Consider the following 22658-nt stretch of genomic DNA (forward strand, 5'->3'; position numbering starts at 1 on the left):
CAGTGATCTTTTAAATGCAGTCGCCCCAATTTTAAAAGTTGCAATAATCCCTATTGATGTGGTTTTCCTGCTTCTCAAGGTTCTTCATAAAGGTACACAATAACAGAGACGGTCTAAGACTGTTTGACTTCACTTCATGTGTTTTATTCAATACAGATACTCTTTACTCCTTCCTCAATGTTTTACCCTTCACACTTCACAGTCAATATCTGGTATGTCCTCCTGTTGCATCAATTGACATCTGCGGCAAGTGCTCTTGATCTATCTCTACCCATATTGAGTAGCAGGATCAAATCAATAAGAATTTACTGCAACTTTTAAAATTGAGGTGATTGCCTTCAAAAAGTCATTGTGTCATCAATTCTGCATCGATTTGGACAAATGAGGTAATAAACTGTGCGGAATAAACTCATCTGTAACATACTTATGGTAGGTCTTGATTTAAGACCCCATCTTTGATTTATGGACCAAAATCAAACTGGATACTTTCTTTTTGGGATGCGTTTATATGTAGTGTATGTGCATGTGCTGCATCTCGTGATTACCGAAGTTGCATAAAGCTGTTGGTTCTGTATACAGAAGAGTCATCTTTAGCTCTGTGCACGTAAAGTGTGCAAGTTGTCCATAAAGAGAAAGGCAACAATTCTATTCTGACATCTGCACCCAACCCCAAGGTACCTGGGGTACTTTCAGTGGCAGCACCTGGAATTTTGTTTTTTTTTTGGGGGGCAAAGTGAATTTTAGGTGGGGGGGTGGCAAAGTGAATTTTAGGTGGGGGGGTGGGTCAAATCAACACATTTCAAATTTTGCACAAAATTGACTCAAAAAGTGATTTTGGGTTTTTTTTTTGGTGGGGGGGCACAAAAATATTGCGCCACCCCTGTAGTGCTGCAACTGATAGTTTATGGGATGGTGTACTCACCATGGCGGGTACTCATATCCCTGGTTGTAATAACTCTTCTGACTCAACGAGAGAAGATAGAAAATGGGCTGTTTTGCAGCAGTTTTAATTAATGACCAATGGATATTTTAGAGACTATTGTTTTCTCTTGTCAAGTTTTGCTTTGTTGATGATGTAATGTGTTTAATATTTTACTTGGTACAATGTTGATGGTCATCATCATTCGCTACTATCGCTAGGGTAGTACATCTTAAAATATGACCTTTGCTAGGTCAACTTGCTCATGCTTTCTTTGATACTGAACCACTGATGGAAATTATCACAACACAAAGCCTATGGTATATCATAATTCGGAACAGGTGTATGAGCCCAGGCTTGAACCAGTAACCAGTGGTTACTAACATGCACTACGGCAGCGGATTGTCATCTTCAACATCAACCTTATTTGATAACTATTGCTAACAGCGTCACTAACATTTCTCCTCAACTTTATCTTACTATAAATAGGCTAATGTTGTGTGTATGTGGGTCCACGTAAAAGCGCCGTCAGTTTCGATCCAAATGTCGCCAAATTCATACGGGAGATCGAGGAATATACGACAATGTGTTTAAAATTTATTTGGTTGAAAACGGTCAAGAATTGGCCTCAAAATCAGTAAAAAGTGGGGGTTTCGGGCAAATTTATAGCGGTTGTTTCTTTACGGCCTATGCCAACCAACGCGTCCACATGTCTAGCATAAACCGCGCTGGTAGACGATGCGCGCCACTTGACTTGCACGCACGGGTGCGGCGTGCGCATAGCCAACTTGCGCTCGGGGTTATGGTGTACGGGATATGGGATAACGGGATTAGGCCTCACGAAGACATAAATATCGTAAGGGTACGCGAGAGGGGAAAAGAAAAGAAAGAAGGACATAAAAAGGTAGGCCTACTTTGGATGGATTACAGGTACGGGGTTGTGGTTTAACGGGATGGGGTTACGAGATTACCAAGATGATAAAAATCGTAAGGATTCGGAAGGACTGAGGAATTTTCTACCTGTACAGTAATTCCTCCTGTTTGAGTGAACGCTTCCGTCTACTCATCTAGCGGGGACCCGCGCGAAGCGTGGGTGTCCCGCTAGTATATATATAATATATTGATATTACTTTACACAGGGCCTCTAATATTGCTTGTACGAGGGGGTGTCCAAAAGTTTTTGACATCACCCAGAAGGAAAAGAGCTATATTGATGAAATTTTGTCAGTGTAATCACTGGTCCTTATGTACATTATGATCCAAAATGGTCTCATAAGTATGTTTAATTTTTACAGGTGGCGCTATAATGGGCAGTAGGCGCATAACCTTTTCATGATAAGATCCTCCACTTTTTTTAGTTTCTTCACTGTGTCCGCATCATCCGTAAATGATTGATGTCCACTTCTTGGTAGAGATAGCACGTCAGGCCTAGTGAGGGAATACTAATGAACACTTTGAAACAGGGACTGACTGTAACTGCATTATTTTCTTTATCATTATTATCAATTTCAGGTAGAAGCTTGTGCACCAAAATTTTAGAAGTTAAAACTATGGCAATTTGGGCCAAAATCTGGTGACACTTTTTAATAAATTGGTCATGTAATTTAATACTGAGTGGTGAGCTGGATATTATTTGTGAAAATATGTTACCGGTTTGGGTCAAATGTTGATTTGGATAAATCACTTATCAGATGTGTTAAAAAACAGTAATGGAAAAGCAGTTAATTATAATGAATTTTCACTCACTGTAAAATGAAACTCTTGTAGCAGAATCAAAGACTTAACCCTATATGACACAATCCTGATATTGTATGATTGTTGAAACATACAGATATTACATTGAAGAGTGTGCTGAATCACATCAAATCATTTTTTCTTTCCATTGATGCGGTTTAAGATATCATCATCAGGTATGCTATTCGTCTGACAACATGGCGCCCTCAATAAATTCACTCCAGGCAGTGCAATTCTTCAGCTAACATTTCATTTTGCTGTTTCAGTTCTTTTTAGATCAAAGACATCCAAGTAGTTGATCAAGATAATTATCGTCTTCTTTGCATCATTTTCTTCTTTCCTGCAGCTTGAAGATGACATTGTAGCAGTGCCTGGGTATCTGACAACTATGAAAAATTTTGCCTTGCAACAACACAGTAAAGACTGGCTACTACTAGAATTTTCACAATTAGGATTTATAGGTAAGGAAGATGTATGTGTGTGGCCGGGCAACTACAGGTCCAGACAGTCACAACCACAGCATGCCAATGGGCTATCCCATTTAAAATCCACACTACCCCTGTGAAAGATTTTGGAAATATCTGCCACAGAGGGAGTATAAATTTCAAATGTAATGAACACATTTACCATCTTTATTTGAATGACATCCTCCCTCTAGGAAAGATTCAGATTGAATCTTTCTGAAAGGTGTATGAAATTCAAATGGAGCTGCCTGATGTGTTCATTCCATTTGAAATTCATACTCCTTCTGTGGAATATATTCCAAAATCTTTCACAGGGGGAGTGTTGATTTTAAATGGGATAGCCTATTTTGTTTATTTATCATCCTGTCATAATTGTCTGATTATGACATGATCACAGTCAGGTATAAAAAAGTTTGTATTGTTCCAAAATCTCGGTCGGTCAATAGGTATCTTTTCTTGTCTTTTTCTCTTTTTGTAATCAAAATATTTTGCCAGATACACTTCAAAAAAGCAAGTTTATCAAAAAATACAATGACATATAAAGTTTGTCAGGCTAGTTTTCTGAGTATATCAAGAGTATGATACTAACTACAAAACATTTGCCAATTTTATACCAAATATATATAAAAATTCAAATATGGAAAAAAAGAGTGACCCTATTTTTTCAGATTTTTAGGTCAATCAGAAAAGGGCATTATAAACTTCTTTTTTAGGCCTAATGTAGCAATGGTAGCAGTCAGATGTATGAGCTAGCTAGCTAGTTACTTGGTGCTTTTTGTACAGTTACCATGTATAATTATATAAACAAGCCCACAGCTTTAATTTCTAGCTCTGCTTATATAACAGTTCATGAGTAAACTTGATTCAGTGATGAAATGTGGTCTTGCAGAGATTGGATTAGAGGCACTTAATTAGACATGATCAGCCTATGACGTGACCCAGTCACAGACGAGTATTTCATAATTTACAGATGATGAAAGAAAGATTCATTGTCTGGGCTGACTGGAATGGTCACATGCTAGTCATGTTGTAACATGATTTTAATGGAAAGTAAAAATAACTTGTGACCCGGCTTGAAATTTCTTGTTCACCCAATACAACTAGCTACAACTAATACTTGATGATGTGTCATAATTAAGTTAACCGTTTGGAACACCGCCTCTACAAAAGAGGAAGACCTTTGGAATAAATCAATTTTGCAGTGAAATTTGCATACTAATCTCAGCAAATATACAATTCTTAGCTTTGCTTATCACTTATGTAGTGCATTTTTGACAAAAAATTATTTATTTAGCGGTATAAGTGGAATAGATATATGCATGTATGCTGCCATGCATTCTATATAGAAGTTAAGATGGCTGATGCATTAGTCGGCAAGTTTGTCTTTTGAAACATATTATTGAAGCCATAATTCAGTGTCTATTGCTCAGATTTGCGGTTAGAAAAATCTCTCGGGGTGACTTTTGTCTGGTGCAATCTAATCATCAGTTGAATGCAAGACTAACACTGTTACAATAACAAAATATTAATGACATTCTTCAATTTGATTTTGTAATGTTCATGTCTACCATTATGGTATAGAATGTATAGAATTTACTCAAATTGAGACTCGGGGGACAATCCTTTTTTTGCAAAATTTGGCTAGAAATTTAAGGGCTCTGCCATGTTTATTGTGATATTTTGCCTGGTATAGTAATGAAGATTAACATTGTTTTTTGGATATGTGACAGTGGATAGTCTTGGGTGTTTTTTCTTTGGGGTGAATTTTTTTTGCAATACTGTCAGGTATAGCCCCTAATGGTATTTTGTATGTTATTTATAGTCAACTTCATAAACTTTGCTGAAGGAATTTAGTTTGATAATCTACTGAAAAGTAGTCCAGTTTCTTCCTTGCTTTCTAACAGTGCAGCCATGCCGCGCATGAAGCATGAGCGTGAGTCTTGGGATATCGCGCAAGTTATGTTACGCAGATGCGTGCGTGTTCGGACTGCTTATATTGATGAGGAGTATGCAGGTAATACCGATTTTTATCCAAGTGGTGTTTGACCAGTAAGATTACAGAATTCTTATCAACTAAAGGATTAAAGTTGTTGCTCCTGCACTTCTCTGAAACACTGATAATTATTTGTTATGTAGTTACATGTAGTTATACCATAATGTAAAGTGTATAATAATTTTGTTCATTTCTGATTTTATTTGTTGCAGGAAAACTTTTTAAATCTAGTGATTTAAATCTAGTAGTGGAGTTCTTTTTAATGTTCCACAAAGAGAAGCCTATAGACTGGTTACTAGACCATATACTATATGTCAAAGTGTGCAACCCAGAAAAAGACACAGTAAGTAGTTACCATGGTTACTGTAAGTTATACTTCCAATGTGAATAGTAATGAGTGTTAGAAGAGTAAACATTTTGAACACATGTGTCAATAATCTGTAGGTTCATTAGTGTGAAAACCCAAGAACTGAGTTATAAACCCTAGCCCTTACCTTCACCGTAACTGTAAACTTCACTTTAACCCTGACCTACTTAGCCCTAATCCTAATATAAACCCTAACCCAAAACATAACCATAACTTAAGTCATAGCACTTACCCTAACCCTAACCTAACCCTATCCTTAACACTATCCCTAACCCTAAAGGTTACATGCCACTAATAGGCCTGGGCGATACATGGAAATACGATGAGTAACTATTTGTTATTCTGAAAAGACAGCATTAAAATCGTTGAAAGTAATATAGCCAAAAAAGTACATTTTAGGATTTGATGCTTCAAAATGGTATATTTTCTCTCATTATGTGACATTTTTGCTGGAATAGTACCAAAGTTCATACGCACGGCTTCGGTTTTTAGTAAATATTCGCCCTACCATATTGTAAATTCCAACTTCGAGGGCACACTGCCATTTTAAGGTGTTTACGGTTCAGTGTGTTAAGGGATCTAAAATGAGCATTTATTGCGTTTCGATAGTATTTTTTGTGGCACATGAGAGCACCTCAGACCTATCGAATTGTATTCTGAATACGAAACATGTCTTTCTGATATCAAATAATTTTCATTTTTTGAAAATCACAATATAATACAAATTTTATGACAAATTATAAAAATTTGATATTTGATATAAGTTAATTATATAAATCTAATGATATATTCTTAAAGTGTATGTAGCAGGAGGAAAAGCCGACGGTCAATTGAAAATTTTGACCTTTCATATTGAAGATATGGATTTTTTTTCCCAAAAAGACCTAATTTTTTTTGGTGTTTTGGGAAAAAAATCAATTGATCGTCGGCTTTTCAACCCACCTACATACACTTTAAGTATAAATCATCAGATTTATAAAGTTTACTTCAAGTACTGTTAAATATCAATTTTTAATGATTTGCCATAAAATGTGTATTAAATTGCAATTTCAAAATTCAAAATTATTTGATATCAGAATGACATTCTTCGTATTCAGAATGCAATCGATATGTCTGATGTGCTCTAATGTCCCAAAATAAATACTGTCCAAACGTTCATACCCCAGCCCTTAAAACAAGAAAAGTCTCAGGTCAACCTATGTTGAGTTTTTGATCATTTGGCATCTAAATCATATAGTTTCACCTGATATTAGTGGTACTTAACTGTGAGAGTTCTGAATATAAGAAAATTCCACCCGCAATTAGCCATTTTCCCGAAAAATATAAATTCGCAATGTAATACACATTTTATGGCAAGTGATTAAAAATTGATATTTTTGATATTTAACAGTACTCGAAGTAAACTTTATAAATCTGATGAAATGTACTTAAAGTGTATGTAAGTGGGATAAAAAGCCGACGATCAATTGAAAATGTTGCCCTTTCGTATTGAAGATATGGATTTTTCCCCCAAAACACCAAAAAATTAGGTCTTTTGGGGAAAAATCCATATCTTCAATATAAAAGGTCAAAATTTTCAATTGATCGTCGGCTTTTCCTCCCACTTACATACTCTTTAATTATATATCATTAGATTTATAAAATTTACTTTGAGGACTGTTATATATCAAAAATGTGAAAAATATCAAATTTATTAATCAAATTCATTACAGTAATCCTTCCCTTATTCCTTTTTATCATTTACCACATCATGTTGTGCTTAATATTTGTTATGATTGACTTTTTCAGAAACATTGTAGTAGGCAGAAGGCAGCCTATAAACCGCTACAAACCGTCATTATTTCAACATATAGGTTTGCATTCATCATTAAAGGGAAAAGTCCAAAAACTCAAGGTATGTACTATGACTCTCTCACATATAATTAGTAAGCTTAAACTATCTTGATTTTGATTTAAAATTCACTTGCATCCACAACGATGCAAAGCATTGATGCAGCTTGCTGAACAGTGCATCCAACAATAGAAAATCACGTTCTGGACGCCCGGACGTGCCTTCGTGGGAGCCTTGTTCACGTTATGAAGCACCCTGCCATTGTGTGTACTGCCATGCTATATTATCTCATATAGCATGTACAGGATGTATATTTACATTTTGCTACCATAATGGGCTAGCACTAATCCTAACCCTAAACCCAAGGGTTAATGGTAGTGCGGCCCATTATGGTTGCAAAAGGAAATCAGCATGCGGGAGCAATGAAATTGCTGGATGTTTCAGACATAAATGTGTTTAAGAATCTATCTTAGCCTTTTCAAATCCTTAACACATGATCCTAAACCTCAAAAATTACCCTAAACCGTAATCATATCCCTACAACTGTAAGTGGTAGAAATTAAAGTTGTGATTTTCAACTCATGCGAACTACATCTCTATGTCTGAAGTATGGTGATGTTTATAGAAAGTTTAACAGTTTGTCACTTGGGAGAAACACAGTCCTAGCACTAGAATAACATTTTTGCATATCTGTGTGTAGGGAATATAAGAATGTGTGATATTAACACAGTTTACTCTTTCAGCACAGTGTTAGAATAGTCACACAAATCACACCGTGTGGAAATACTTTATGATGATTAAGAATTACTGCAGGCTTTGAGCATATCACCAATTAAAGGCAGATTACATGTATAATTTTCAGTGTTTGTTTTGAGGTGTTTTCATCTGCAAATCTGGATTATAACAGGGTAACCTGTTTATTCTAAATGGATGACATAGGCTTCAGAACAGGGGTGTGGGTGGGAGAGGGCAAGTGGAAGTATATCCCAGTTAGTTATGTAAGATCATTTCACACAGGGCAGTGAACATTCGGAGGGATCATTCTACTTATGAAACTGACCTGTTTAATTTAAACAAGTGGTCGGACTGGGTCACATGACAAATGAACATGTCTTTTTTCTGGTGCCACTCTTTTCATCAGGATCGTGATTTTAAGAAAGTAGATCTACAATTAGCCCAAAGACACAGAATATGGAAAGGAGGCAATAAGGTATTACCACACATTCGTGTTGCAGTCACTGGCCATCATAGAAGCACCTGTTTCTTCTTTCTCTCTTTGTTTAACACAACCTTGCACTTTAGGCATAACATGAAAATTGTATACAGCGTGTTATTTGAGTGGACTTCAATGTGGTTGTATTGATCAAGTACTATGATCCGATCTTGTAATGAAGTTGTTGGAGTTTACCTATTATTTGATTTGATTTGGTTAAAATGAAGACGACTATAGTATTAAGTAAGGTCCTTCAGCAGTGTTTGACAGCTTTTCCTGATTGTCAAGTAAAAAGAACTATGTCACTCCAGGGTCATGAGATTTTACCTAGCTTGATTGGCGAATGAGGTGCTGATGGAATGATGATGTACTACACTTCTGTGTTTACACTATAATCGGTGCCAAATCGGCAGACCACTGACGAACCTTGCCAAAAACTATAACAAGTCACATTATATGAAGTCTGTACATCTCTAAACATATTTCACGGTAAATGCAGACCTCGATTTTTGTCTCACAAAAAAAACCTGGATATCTACTCACTCACCATACATATATATACATCATACACTCACACCACCTACACCCGCACTCTACACAAAAACTTGTGCACACACACACTCCTACACTTAGATGTGGCACCAGGATTTTTTCTGGGGGAGGGGGCAAAAGAGAGCAAAATCATTTTCATGGGGAAGGCAAAAATTTGGCAAATTAATGTGATAGGTTACCAGTCAGATGAAACCTCTAGTGTAGTAGTGGAATTGTACTAAAAAGAACCATGTTAACAACTAATTATGTCATGTTTTACATTTTTCCTTGCACTCTAACGACACTAAACCTCTAATGTGATGAATTAAATAATACGCTTAGGTGGCAAAATCTGAACCACTCTAATCAAAGGCGGCATACACTTGAGTAACGTAAAAGAAAATGATGCAGAACTAAAAAAAAGACATGAACAGAGAACCAGAAAAGCTAATGATTTTGCAGTCTAGTGACAAACAAAATTTTTCAGCATTTAGAGAATTTGTCTTTGGGCAAAAAATACGAACTCGATTTATGTTACATATCACTTGAGTGATAACAGCATCTGTAATGGGGAACCCTCCGTAACGTCTTTGAGGAGTATGAGTCGGATGTCACTAATATTGTTTTTGAGATATTGGCAAAAATAGTGTTCAAATTCTTTTGTTTTATGTTGTTTTCACCCATTGATAAATTGCTCATAACTCAGTAACCAGAAGTCCAATTTTGATGGGGTTTGCATCAAAATGTAGCATTCGTAAACTGCCAGAAAATTATGTACAAAACTTCTAATTGAAAATTGCCAACATGCGACTCATTCCCTTTGTTCATGTCACATATGTGTAGGTTCCGCCTTGTCTTTTGCTTTCAGTAATTGTAGATTTCAAATGGAGTCCCCATTAAGGTAACCCCTTTAAAATGCACACTCCTGTGTGGAAGATTAAGGTCATGTCTTCCATAGGGGGTGTATGGATTTCAACTGGAATAGTACGTTGTTAGGATACATTAAATAATTAGAACATATGATAGATTCAGATTAACCTTGTCATAAATAAGCAAGCAAAGCCCTTGCTCTCTGTTTCTCCTTTAGCTTAGTGAGATGACTGAAAAATGTCAATACTGGTAATTTTTTTTTTAGGCGGAACTTGCATGTTGTGAAACATTGACTTCAAAAAGCAATACTGTGATGCAGTGTTCTGTTCCAGTTGAAACTCTTATAGAAGATTTTGGAAATATCTTCCATAGAGGGAGTGTTTTTCAAATTGGTCAGGGTTTAATCATTTTGAAACCCATACTCCCGCTGTATTATGGCTTTAACTATATCTTCCTTCCTTCCACAACCGGTGTATTTCAAATGGAAGTTAACCGATACTCCCTCTGTGGAAGACTTTTAAATCTTCTGACACAGGGGTAATGTGGATTTTAAGGTGGCTGTGTACTCTCAGACATGCATGTAGTAAAAGTGCAATAACTTTGTAATTATTCGCATAAAACATATAAAAGTATACATTTTATGAAGGCAAGACATCAATAAATCTTAATATAAATACAGATTTGGGGGTAAAAACAACAATTTTGAAGAAAATCACAAAAAGTGAGTTTTTGGCAATATTTGTTAGGTACATCATAACAAAAAACACTCTTTCCAAAATATTTTATTTTGTTTTTAGCTCAATCTTGAGGCTCCATTCCAAAAACGTTTTTTTTATTTTTTGATATTGGCCTTATTTTTTGAGATATTGACCATATAAGGCATCAAAATGAACTTTTAAAATTCAAAAAGCGCCTATTTGCACAAAATGATGCCCAAAATCGGAAATAGACCAAAATATAAAAAAATGAGAAAACCGTTTCTTGAGTCGATCATGCTTTTTACGATGATCATATTTGCTTACCTATAGATGCTGTATTTATTGAGTTATCGTGTACCTAAATCGTCATTTTACCGAGAAAATGAACATTGAAATAATGGCCATTGAAGTTTAAAGTGGTCACATTTTGCACTTTCATCGAATCTCACAGGAGGATGCGACAGTTTTCGTTTTTGTAACTTATATTACGTGAACATCGGGTAAATCCACAGCCCCTTGAGAAGTTTGAGCGAAATCCATTCATAACTTGATATTTAAATCGGGGAAAGAACTTGAAAAAACCCACATTTTATCAGCTAAAAGCGGAGCCATTTGACCACTAGGTTTTTGTGAAATCAGTGCTTCCGTGGTGTTTCCATAAGATGCGCCACGCATGCAGATAAGCGTCAGCGTATTTGTGCGTTAACAAATTGCGCGATCACGCAACACGATGAGTTGTTGCGCTGCGTGTACCTTGCTGGTACAACAAAGATTTTCTTTCCTTTTCAATTTCAAACACGAGTGGAATAGTGAAATAAAATCCCTAAAATATTGCAGTTGGAGTTTACAAATCTGGATTTTCATTCCTTGTATTTATAAAAAACATAACAAGGTACAAACGTATCATAAAAACTCAATTTTGAGAAAGAAACAATGGCTAGAGTACACAGCCGCGTTAAATGGAATAGCCCAATTGTTGTTTCTAACTGCAGTTGTTTTTCTAGGATCCCGATTCCGCAAAAAGGCTTCACAAAATTTTAACCCTCCTCCATCTTGTGAGCTTCTCAACTGTTGCTCAACCTGGGAAGACATGCAAGTGAATCATGTTAATATTCATATAAAAATGTTAGTACAAAAAACCAGGGGGGCACATCATAAAATTTTGGTGGTATGTTTCCCCCGGAATTTTGAGGTGGTGGGTCTTTGGGCCCTAACAGCATACTTGTAAAAGGTTTTTTTTTTGAGCTGCGAACAAGAAAAGGGAGGTCTTTTGGTGCTGTAAAGAGTCAAAATCAAGGGTCTTTCTTGGCTTTCTGGTTGAAAATCTCCTGGGAAAAAAAGAGAAATGTAGGAATGAGTAATTTAGGGGTCTTTAAGAGCTGAAATGATCAAAATCAAGGGTCTTTCGGAGCTCTTTTTTGGTTAAATTTAGCGGGTCTTTTGGAAATCCAATAAGGGGGTCTTTCCAGTGGAACGTTCCCATATGGTCATTTGTGTTAATGCCCTCCTCCCTCCCAGAAAAAAACCATGTAATATATATGTACAGCATACATAACCCTGTCACCTTCCTTCTATATCATTGTTTTCTTGCATAGGACCGTGACTTCCGTAAAGGAGGCATGAAGCTCAGCCAGCACCTGAATCCTAATGCGGAGGTGTCGTCAACCATCCACCATTATATGAAGTACACATTAATGAAAGCATATAGAGGGGAGGATATATTCTGGGGTACGACGCCCAAAGCAGGCGACTACATACGATTCCATTTTGTGCCAGCTGTTGTTATAGAAGAGTGAGTGCGCTTTGTAATTTTACATTATTATATTACTACTAGATTTCGCGGTTCTCGGGTCGGGCGGTTCTCGTGATAGGCCTATTTCTAATTACCCAACACCCGTTACCCATATACCTGCCATGACCTTTTAAACTACTATGAAATGCGTCTCAACTTTCATCAACTCTGTTTGTTTTGTAGCTGTGATGCTTACTTCAGTAGTTCGGTAGGCCTACCCATAATCTGGAAACCCATCATTCGCCTCTTCCAAGCCCTGTCCTGCTACCACATTGGAGGAACCAAAATTAGTATCTGGACGTGGATATAGGCCAATACTAAAGTAATGAAATCAATCGGGAGAAACTTGAACGCAAACGCGGTTATAGGCCTTACCATAACTGATTATTTTATGTTAACCATTCTGGAGGACCCCAGAAATAGTCATGTTTTGCTGAAATAGGCCTATATGCACATGTTCCGTATTGAAATAAGTGTTGAAAATAGGCCTATTGGGCAGAGATGCACCTGTAATGCTTTCCGTTTCGCTCACTGTACTCCGCGCACAATCCCGTTGATACTCCGCGATAGCGCACCGCGAGCACGCGATAGTGCACCGCGCGAACGGACACGCCGTGATTAGTATTAAGATTTGAATAATGAGAGTGTTTGGGTTTATCATATGTTCTGCCAATGTCAATAATCAAACTTTAATTGTCTTGCTTGCATGATGTAAGGACCTTATATCTTGGTTTCTGAAATACTGTACAATCAAGGGTGAATATGTATCATGTTGGGTACATTTGCTTCAGTACATGTTAGATACTTGTGTTAGGCAGAAAAGAAATTGTTTTGTTGCCCTCAGCGACCCACCCTAAATCTAAAAAAATCAGGGTCGCATTTTTTTGAAGGATTTTTACACATATGTTCCAAAAATGGAATGTTTCTCACTTAAAATTAATATTTTATTGAAAGTCTCGAGTCTTATATTGATTATCTAACAAGTATTCAGTTGTCAAAATTGGCAAATGTCCCTTATGGAAGAAGCATTATTTAATATTTGTGGGGATTTTAAAAAAAATTGACCGACCGACCAATCTTCCCATTTTCCCACTACTGGGCAACACAACAATTTTTTGGCTCTCAACTGAGGACATCCACGGTTCCCTTTACTTACCAGTGTGTTGCAAACAACGTAAAAATGCATATGAGACAATGTCTCGTTTACGAGTGCAAGCTTCAGGTGTGCATGGTCCTCGGTTGGATAGGAAAGAGTTGTAGGTCCTCATTTGCAGCTTTTTACAAGAAGGGTGTGACGGGGTGTGGGGGGCGCTTGTTTTCACCTACAAACGTGGACTTTGAGGCCACACTTATGTAGTGAAAAACCATAAACTGCGAAACGTGGACGTCCACGGTCGTAGGACAGCGACAGAGGGTGCTATACAGCATAACTTTGCATATGGGGTAGGGTCCTCTATGGTAGGTGTAATACCAGGACCACGGTTAGCGGTGAAATATCAAAGAAGTCCACGTTTGGATTATGATATATCTGTGTGTGTGGGTCCACGGTTTCACTGTTAACAACCACACACACAATAAGGGTCCACGGTTGTCGGTGAAGGCGTGTAGGTGTGTATGGGGAGGGGGGGGTTGAATGCTTAGTGTTTTAGGTGCAAATTGGGTTTTTATGAAGGAGTGTGAGATTTAGAGCAGAATGTGTAACAGAATGTAATTGCAGTGTTTCTTGTGTATTTCAGGTTTCGTTTTATAAGCAGTAATTCAGAGAATCCAGGGGATAAATTTTATGATACTACAGTTGAAGTGCTTCCTAGCTACCATAAAGAAAAGAAAGACGGTGTCTTAGAAACTAAAGAGCAAGCTGAGGCTAATTTTACCACCACAGAAGACGGCTTCATTGAAGTTGGTAAGTATCATACAATGGGCTTGTCCATTTAAAATCCACACTCCCCCTGTGGAAGATTTTGGAAATATCCTCCACAGGGGGACTATGAATTTCAAATGGAATGACTACATTAGGCAGCTCCATTTGAATTTCATACACCCTCTGAGAAAGATTCAACCTGAATTCAACAACTCCTCCTATACCTTTGTACAGGAGCCAACCGTTGTTAATCCGTGATGAATCCACACTTTTACTGTAAGCGTATACTGCTGACGCGAGCGAGACTACGCGTTACGCGAGAGCGCGTAAAATTCGTCATTCGTCATGCGTATGCAAGCTTATAAGTTGAATTCAGTATTTTTTCAGGTAGCGGCTAAACTTTGCCGTTTTATTCTGTAGTTTTATTGCTGATATTAACAGAGAAATCATCGAAGTTTTTGTAAGACTTAGTGACAATGATTAACTGACATTTCCTCGTAAAATAATCGTGAATAATACGATCTTTAGCTTCTTTTCGTTGTTGAAAGGGATTCAATCATGTTTCACCGTTGTTCATCACCGTTTAACAACTCGCGTCCGGCGCGTCTGCGTGGTTTACTTCGCTCGGGCAGCTAAAGCTGCCCTCGCAAAGTAAACCACGCACGCGGCCGCATCGTTGTTAAACGGTGATGAACAACGGTGAAACGTGATTGAATCCCTAATCTTCCACTGAGGGAGGGTGGGTTTCAAATGGAGCTGTTAATGTGGTCATTCCATTTGAAATTCATACTCCCCCTGTGAAAGATATTTCCAAAATCTTCCACAGGGGTAGTGTGGATTTTAAATGGAATAGTCCAATCTAGTAGTAAAGGTAAAGTGGATGAACCTATGTACACAGGCCAGAGTGCTTTTTTCTGTTTTAAGTGGTTGGACCAGACTCCTCCATGTAACCTCCACAGGGAGTCTCTTACCCTCTCTGCATTGAATGAAGCCAATACCCATTTGTACATCTATACTATGATCACATTGATCAGCTCGTAATAGGCGACAATTATTTGGTTTTTGTTGAGGCCAAAGGGTATTCAAACCCACTGCCTCAAGCTACCTCACAATTTATGAGTTTAAAGTCTTAGACTTCTATGCCTTCTTGCCCACTGGATGGGTACTTAACTTTTGCACAGGAGGTATTTCCAAGTATAGGTGAACAAATTTTTGTTCAAACTTTGTTTAACCCTAATGATTAACCCTAATGATTAACCCTTAAATGATTAACCCTAACCCCTTGTTTTTACCTGCCAGCGCTACCCCTGATTAAAGCATTGATTAATAAGGAAATATTCTATGATATAGTCAGAAATGCTAATGGATTTTGAGCTCTATTTTCAAGTTTTCATATTTTTATTAGAACAATATCAGAACAAGATTTGTATCCTTTTTACCACTTCCTTACAATTAAACTTATCAATGGTACCTGTGCACTGGGTACGGTGGCGCAGTGGTACAGGCTCTACCTCGCAATCGGAGGGTTGCGAGCTTGAGCCCCGGCGGTGCCATTGTGTTGTGCACTTGTGCAAGGCCCTTTACCTCACTTGCCTCTCTCTACCCAGGGGTGAAATGGGGAGCTGTTAGGGATATTGTCCATTGAGCGCCGCCCAAAGGTATGAGCATGCCTTGGGCATTGTATGGCAGCTGACATATTCTAACGACGGAATAAATGTAAAGCGCTTTGATACATGTGAAAGGCGCTATATAAATGTCAACATTTTTTTTTTTTTTACCTATTTAATTTCTCGCTTTTATTTCAGGTAAATTTGTTGATGGCAAATGTGTAGAGCATGTAGATCCACGCATCGGTGAGGTGCAAGAGATGAGACTACGAGTTCTCTCAGAATCCAAAAACTGGGTCATACTGTCAGATGTAAGTATCAACACAATTGTAAAGCTTATTGTATGATTAACACTCAATGTGGGTGTTGACTGCAGACAAGATTCAATTTCTTTTAAGGTTGGTCTGAACCCTGGAATTATGAAAATTTTCGGGCCTCATAACTGCTAAATTATTAGTCTAAAGAATATAAAAGTATACATTTTTAGACTGGAAATGATTTGCTGAATTCATCTGTGAGGTCAAAATTCAAAAAAATAAAAAAAAGCGGTCCCTAGATATTTTATATCTAGTTTTTAAAAATTAATACAAAAATTTTTGGGCCAAACAATATTTTTGTTACGTTGCACTATCTGAAAAAAATTTGGGCCAAAAAAAAACCTGTTTTTTGGGATTTTCTCAAAAATGAGCCTTTTGGCCCAAATTGGACCTCACAGATGAAGTCAGCAAGTCATTTCCAGTCTAAAAATGTATACTTTTATATTCTTTAGACTAATAATTTAGCAGTTATGAAGCCCGAAAGTTTCCATAATTCCAGGGTTAAGACCACCCTTAATTCAAAAATTTCAGTGGAAGGTTTGTCTGAGGGGGATGTGCTGCCCTCAGAAGCTGGAAAATTTTGATTTTTCAAACGGGATTTGTGCAATTTGGTGCACACTTCTGTTGAATTTGGGATTCTTCTTCTCTTCTCTTCTCTAAATGGTTGGGGTGGTAGGAGGTTACAAATGACCTTGTAACTAAGAGACATTGATGAATCTTTCATGGCACACATGCCATCATGATTCATGTGTAAACAGTCCAAATGTTAGAAGTCTTTATACCCTTTCATATTTGTTCTACAAACTTCCAATTATTTCAATTATCTTTCCACAGATTCACATTGTTCCTGCCGCCAAGAGGTGACCTCGGTTCAACTGTTTGAAGCTATTTTTTCTACATCAACTGCTGCGCTATGTATTATCTTCTTCTAGCCCATATCACTGCTTGCCATGTATGCAGGCAGTGGTAGGGTGTTATCTGTGGTATGCTCTCCTTCTTGATTGGATAATTCAAATGTGCTGAACAATGAGGAGGTGGACGGCAACTGGACCATGGTTGTCAAACTCGCTATGTTGGAGCCCAATTAGGCGACTTCGGAGTATCATCCCTCAACTTGAAAATGTCCAAAGTAACTTCAAATAAGCTTGAACGGAAAGACATTATGTTGCTACAAAAACAACAACATGGAGGTCTTGAAAACAATTTGTTGATAAATTTTACCAAAAAATCATACAATTTCAGGCAATAGAGGCCGTCAGCCTTTCGCCATCTTGTGGGTACAAATGATCTGCGTGTTCATGCATCGCACGCTACGCGCAGGGCGCAGCTTGCCACGCAGCTGTTATCACGCGTTGATGCGGCGATTTTGTTGTTCACGCATGCAGATCGAACGACCATTGCAGCGTGTACCCACAAGATGGCGGCATATGACGTCACGCTGACGGCCTCTATTAGGGACTCAAAATACCCTCTGAAATTGTTATCTGACAAGTTGAATTTTGGGCAGATTTTGTCAATTTGTGCAGCTTTTCTGCAAAATGTGTTGAAATTTTGTTTGCACTTCTAAAGTGTGACATGGTTCAACTTTGTAATCTGTGTCCATTGAATATACAGTGTACCCACAAGTGAACCCTGGTTTTGGGTTGTTACAGTTGTATTGTAACTGACATGATTGAATGAACATTGGACAGAAAAATACTGTGTTGTCCATAATAATGTCCCCCCGGGCGTAATGCAATTCACAAGTTCTATTTTAAGCATGGAAATGAGCGTTTGTGGCAAGTATAGGTACCAACACAAAACATTATCACAACAAAACTGCATTTGTAAGTGCATTTTCATCCTAAAATTAGTTCTATACTGGGTACATACAATCTCACAATTTTGAACATTCAACAGACCAGAGTTTTTAAAAACTTACTGGCATGATCTTACTGGCTTAAAACTTACTGGCTTATAAGCTTACTAGCTTATAAGCTTACTGGCATGACCCTGCATGTAAATGTTGCATTCTGTCATTGAAAAAGTTTAGGGGCATTTATTAGAGGGGGTGCTTATTACAGACAATACGGTATTTTATATACGGTCCATACCATATTCCTGGTGTGTTAGTAACACATTAATTGCACTGTTTTTCATAGTACTACAATCACCCAATTGCCAAAATTCACCATACCTCTTTCTTTACTCCCCATTCCAGAAAAATACAGCACTAATTTTATGGGATTAAAAATATATTACCAAGTTCTGCTAAATGAAACAAAGCTCAATCTTAATCATTCATTTAGTCCTAACTGGAGATAAAAGAAAATGTTCACTATTTTACTCGTTTCTTGAAAAAAGAGCCAAAAATATGCATTTTTGGCATGTTTTCTGACAATCAAGTCACAAAAATCAAAGACTTGGAACAAGTCTGAGCATTCAAAATCTTGAGTATATGCCGAAATTTTGCTCTAATTTTCACTTGTTCGTGTTACTTCAATTAAATGGTTAGTTATAAGAATGACACATGTCTTTTCAAAAAATTAGAACGCATAAACTGAAATTAGTCTTTGGGCTTGATTGTAACGGCATACGAAAAACACCCTAAAAACGCATGTTTTTGGCCCTTATTTCCAAAAATTGGCCAAATATTAAAATTTGACTTTTATTACTGGTTAGGACTAACTAAAGGATTAGAATTTAGCTATGTTTTCATTTAGCAAAACAGGATAATATTTTTTAATTCCAAAAATTTAGTTCTGTATTTTTCTGGAATAGGGAGTTAGTCCAGCACAAATGACAGCAATAGAGATAAAAAAAAGAGGAACAGTACAAAAGAAGAGACAACCATGGACTTCAAAACATGTTTTTGGTACAAAAGGAAACTTGGATCAGTTGTTTAAAGGGGCATTTCGTGGTCCACAGCCTCATCCCCCCACTTTTCATTAAAAAAAAGTTGAGATTTTTATGCCACTGTAATTAATGTCTGGCTACAAAATGTGTATGTACAAAAAAATTCTTGCAGATTAATTCGTTCAGGAAAAATATTGTCAAATTTGTATTTTGTTCTAGTGTGCCAGAACGAAATTACAACAATGTGGCATACGGAGTACTGTAATACACATAAATCATACATACTAGTAACTCGCAAATGCAAAATCAGAATCTACTGAAATTTTGTGAATAAGCTTTTTTCATGGATACATCCAAGATTGATGCTATGGCATGAGCGTAAAAAGTAACAATAAGGTGGTCCCCAGCCACAAATCCCAATTACAAAAAGCCAAAGAGATCAATTCCTGAGATCAACAAATGATCAAACAACAGTTTACCAGCTATTTACAAAAAATATTTTGCAATTATATATTTTCACTAAATATCATTGCTACAAAACGTAATTGTTTGGATACAATTTATACAAATTTTTTCCGAGTGCAAATTTTACATTCAACTTTGACCTGGTTGGTGGTGATAGGGATACCTGGGTATAGTTTGAACATCTCGTAATCGGCGGACCTTATAACAGCGCGGAATTATATCAATATATTTTATTTTGAGAATTGCCTTGTGACATCTCACTAGAAGCATCACAAATTATTAATTGAAGTCGTACTTTGTCTACTTTATTTAACACTCACAATATAGACCAGACAGGTCAACTGTATCACTCTTAACGTGGGTCTACTTTTTCATGTAGTGGTAAAAGCATAATAATTCCTGCCTATGAGCTGATCAGAGTATAGGGTTCCCACCTGTAGATTAGATACAGTTTGTGGCAGAGAAGAACAGCAGTTGTTAACATTTTAAGAGCGTGCACAACGTAAACAAGGAAGTGGGGTTCTGATTGGCCGATTCAATCGGGCTGGCAATCATAACTACAGGCCGATAATATGATTGGTTGATTAATTGGTTGACGCTTGAAGGGAACACAAAGCTCTGCGTATGTCACTCATTAACAGGGTGCTTGCGTCAATCTGCAAGGGACTGCCGTTCTTCTCTGAAACCAAGTGTAGGATATCCGGGCAAGCAATTACCTGATACATCACACCCCTAATACTCCGCAGCACATTTGTATCTAATCAATTTGGATATCAAGCCCATGACTACTGTATGTAAATCTTCTTGGTCAAGATGATGGGCAAGTCTTCTGAGAAAGAGATGTACAAAATTTGCTATTTTCTATACAAAATTAGCTTGATAAAATATAATGTATGTACACAAAAAACACACTTGCAATATGATAGTTAGTAGTAACTGAGAGGTATTATGTTTTTAAGGGTGAGTGTGTATGTTTGTTAGTTGAATTGAAGTGATATCAATAGGCCAATATTTAGTTTAACCACTGGCGATCTAACATTGCCTCTGATTGGTCAATTACATGATATCTTCATTTGAATCACCAATCAGAATTGAGCTTTGCAAATAATTCACCCCAATTTTTTTGCATGTTGAAATTATTCTAACAATGTTGCTGATTGGTCCAATTGATAATGAAAACCTCTTTTTGGCCAATCGGCAGGTAGTTCTCATGGGGTTAAAGGATTAGTTACAGAATGGTGGTTGGTCACAGGACCCAGGGGGGTCTTCCTGGTTGAAGGTATAAGGGATGTGCCACCATTTTGGGATACCCTTTTCAGCAATTCCGGTATATTAATGAGTGGGTTTTCAATGGAAACCAATGCACTCAAATGGGCGCATTTAATCAAAAGTGCCTAATTAGGTAAAATTTGGGTTTTTTTGTTGAAAAAATGGTATACTAGTGGCAAAAACAGCAAAAAGTAGGTATAGAGAAAGTCAGCATCCAAAAGTCTGCATGGCACATCCTCGTACAAACATTTTCAGAACCCCGATCACAGGAATTACCAGAAGTAATGAATGATCACATTAATTGCTCTGTGTTCAGTATTGGTTGAACTCATCATATTATTACACTAGTGGAATATACTCAAGCATCTACTAAAATTCTATTTTGCATATACTTCTTCCAACTTGAAGTATGAAGTTAAATGGGCTGTTTTTATTTGAAAGACTGAAATGCCAATTGCAAGCATCTCCATCACCAGAGGTTACATTTTGGGAAGAGTAGATACTTTATGGCTCAAACCTAGTTTTAAAATGGATCTTTTACTGTGTGCTCTGTTGCTATGGAGTGAATTCATACTTGGAAATGGATGAGGTGTTATCTTTATCAGTACTCACTCACCTATCAGGTAGTTGTTTTGTTATAAAATTCCTTTCCTGTAGGCCCTATCCTCTCATTCCCGAGCCAAATATGTGTTTATTTCTGTAATAATATGCTAGTATTCTTTATAAATAGTGGACTTAAATGGTTTATAGTACATGTATCATTCAAGAAGAATAAGGTATTGTTATTGTCAACTCGCCCCTCGCTAATGTGCCTCCTACCATGTTACAAGAATATCAACTTAACATGTGAATGGAGTAACTTGGGTAAGAGGGAAGGCTGGCTATTTTGACCAGCTCGGAAGTAGTCATTGAATTAGTTGTATAATCCGATAGCGTCATATTCATCATCAAATGTAATGAGAGTAGATGAAAGCCACAGTGATGGTTACTGAAAACAAAGAGACAAAATTAAGCGATCTAAGTGTGCCTGTGGTCTTGGTTGGGCTAAAGTTAGCAGGCTACCAGTGTATTGGTTAAGGAGCAATAAGAGAATGTTGTAACAAAATTATTAGAATCGATTTACATTTTGATGAACTAGCTTATAACATTTGTGTGTATCTAAATGACTTCACAAGAATCTAGTTTTACTGTAACATGTGTTTGGAACCAAAATGAGTTTGATAACTTTTGTGTGGAGCCCATATGATTTTGATAACTTTTGTGTGGAGCCAAAAAGAGCTTGATAACTTTTGTGTGGAGCCAAAAAGAGTTTGATAATTTTTCGTGGAACCAAAATAGTTTACAACTTTTGTGTGGAATCAAAGAAGTTTTTATAACTTTGTGTGGAACCAAAAGAGTTGATGATGATTATTTTTGATAACATTAGTACAGAACCAGAAGAGTTCACACACATTACTTTGATTGAGACACTTAACGTGCAAAGGGTTTGACTCTTCCTGTACACGGGACCACCACAGCCTTATGCGACTTTCCAAACCACGAGATGCCATTCATACGCTACATATATATCTGCACATACTAAGCCGTGTATGGGGGTGAGAAGGAATTCTACAATTATATTTTATACTGCTTGAGGCAGAGTCTGCTTCACAATCAGAGAAATTAACTTTGATAAACTAACTCACAGTAACTGACCATAATTGCAGGATTCCTGACCTTATAGGAACATTTTGAGATAGGCAAATGAATTCTCACCAAAGGCAAGCCTAAGGCTCGAACCCAGGCAGATCATATTATCCTGGTCTACGGCTCGGCGCCTTGGGACCGCTCGGCCCTCTCACCCTCTGTTGTTGGTAAAGATTATGTGCAAGTCTGTTCAAAACTTTATACCA

At 37.2% G+C, this 22658-nt stretch overlaps 1 protein-coding gene across 1 annotated transcript in view; it reads left to right on the top strand.

The window, feature by feature from the left end:
• Positions 1-21013, top strand: part of LOC140160884 (alpha-1,3-mannosyl-glycoprotein 4-beta-N-acetylglucosaminyltransferase B-like) — a 142415-nt gene extending 121402 nt beyond the window's left edge. The window contains 9 exon segments of the mRNA XM_072184216.1: positions 3000-3114; positions 5323-5453; positions 7266-7294; positions 7296-7371; positions 8450-8518; positions 12216-12412; positions 14149-14315; positions 16079-16191; positions 17032-21013. Of these exon segments, the coding sequence (XP_072040317.1) occupies positions 3000-3114; positions 5323-5453; positions 7266-7294; positions 7296-7371; positions 8450-8518; positions 12216-12412; positions 14149-14315; positions 16079-16191; positions 17032-17061 (927 nt within the window). The 3' untranslated portion in view covers positions 17062-21013.
• The last annotated feature ends 1645 nt before the right edge of the window (positions 21014-22658 follow it).

Source organism: Amphiura filiformis, chromosome 9, assembly GCF_039555335.1.
Source record: "Amphiura filiformis chromosome 9, Afil_fr2py, whole genome shotgun sequence".
NCBI lineage: Eukaryota > Metazoa > Echinodermata > Ophiuroidea > Amphilepidida > Amphiuridae > Amphiura > Amphiura filiformis.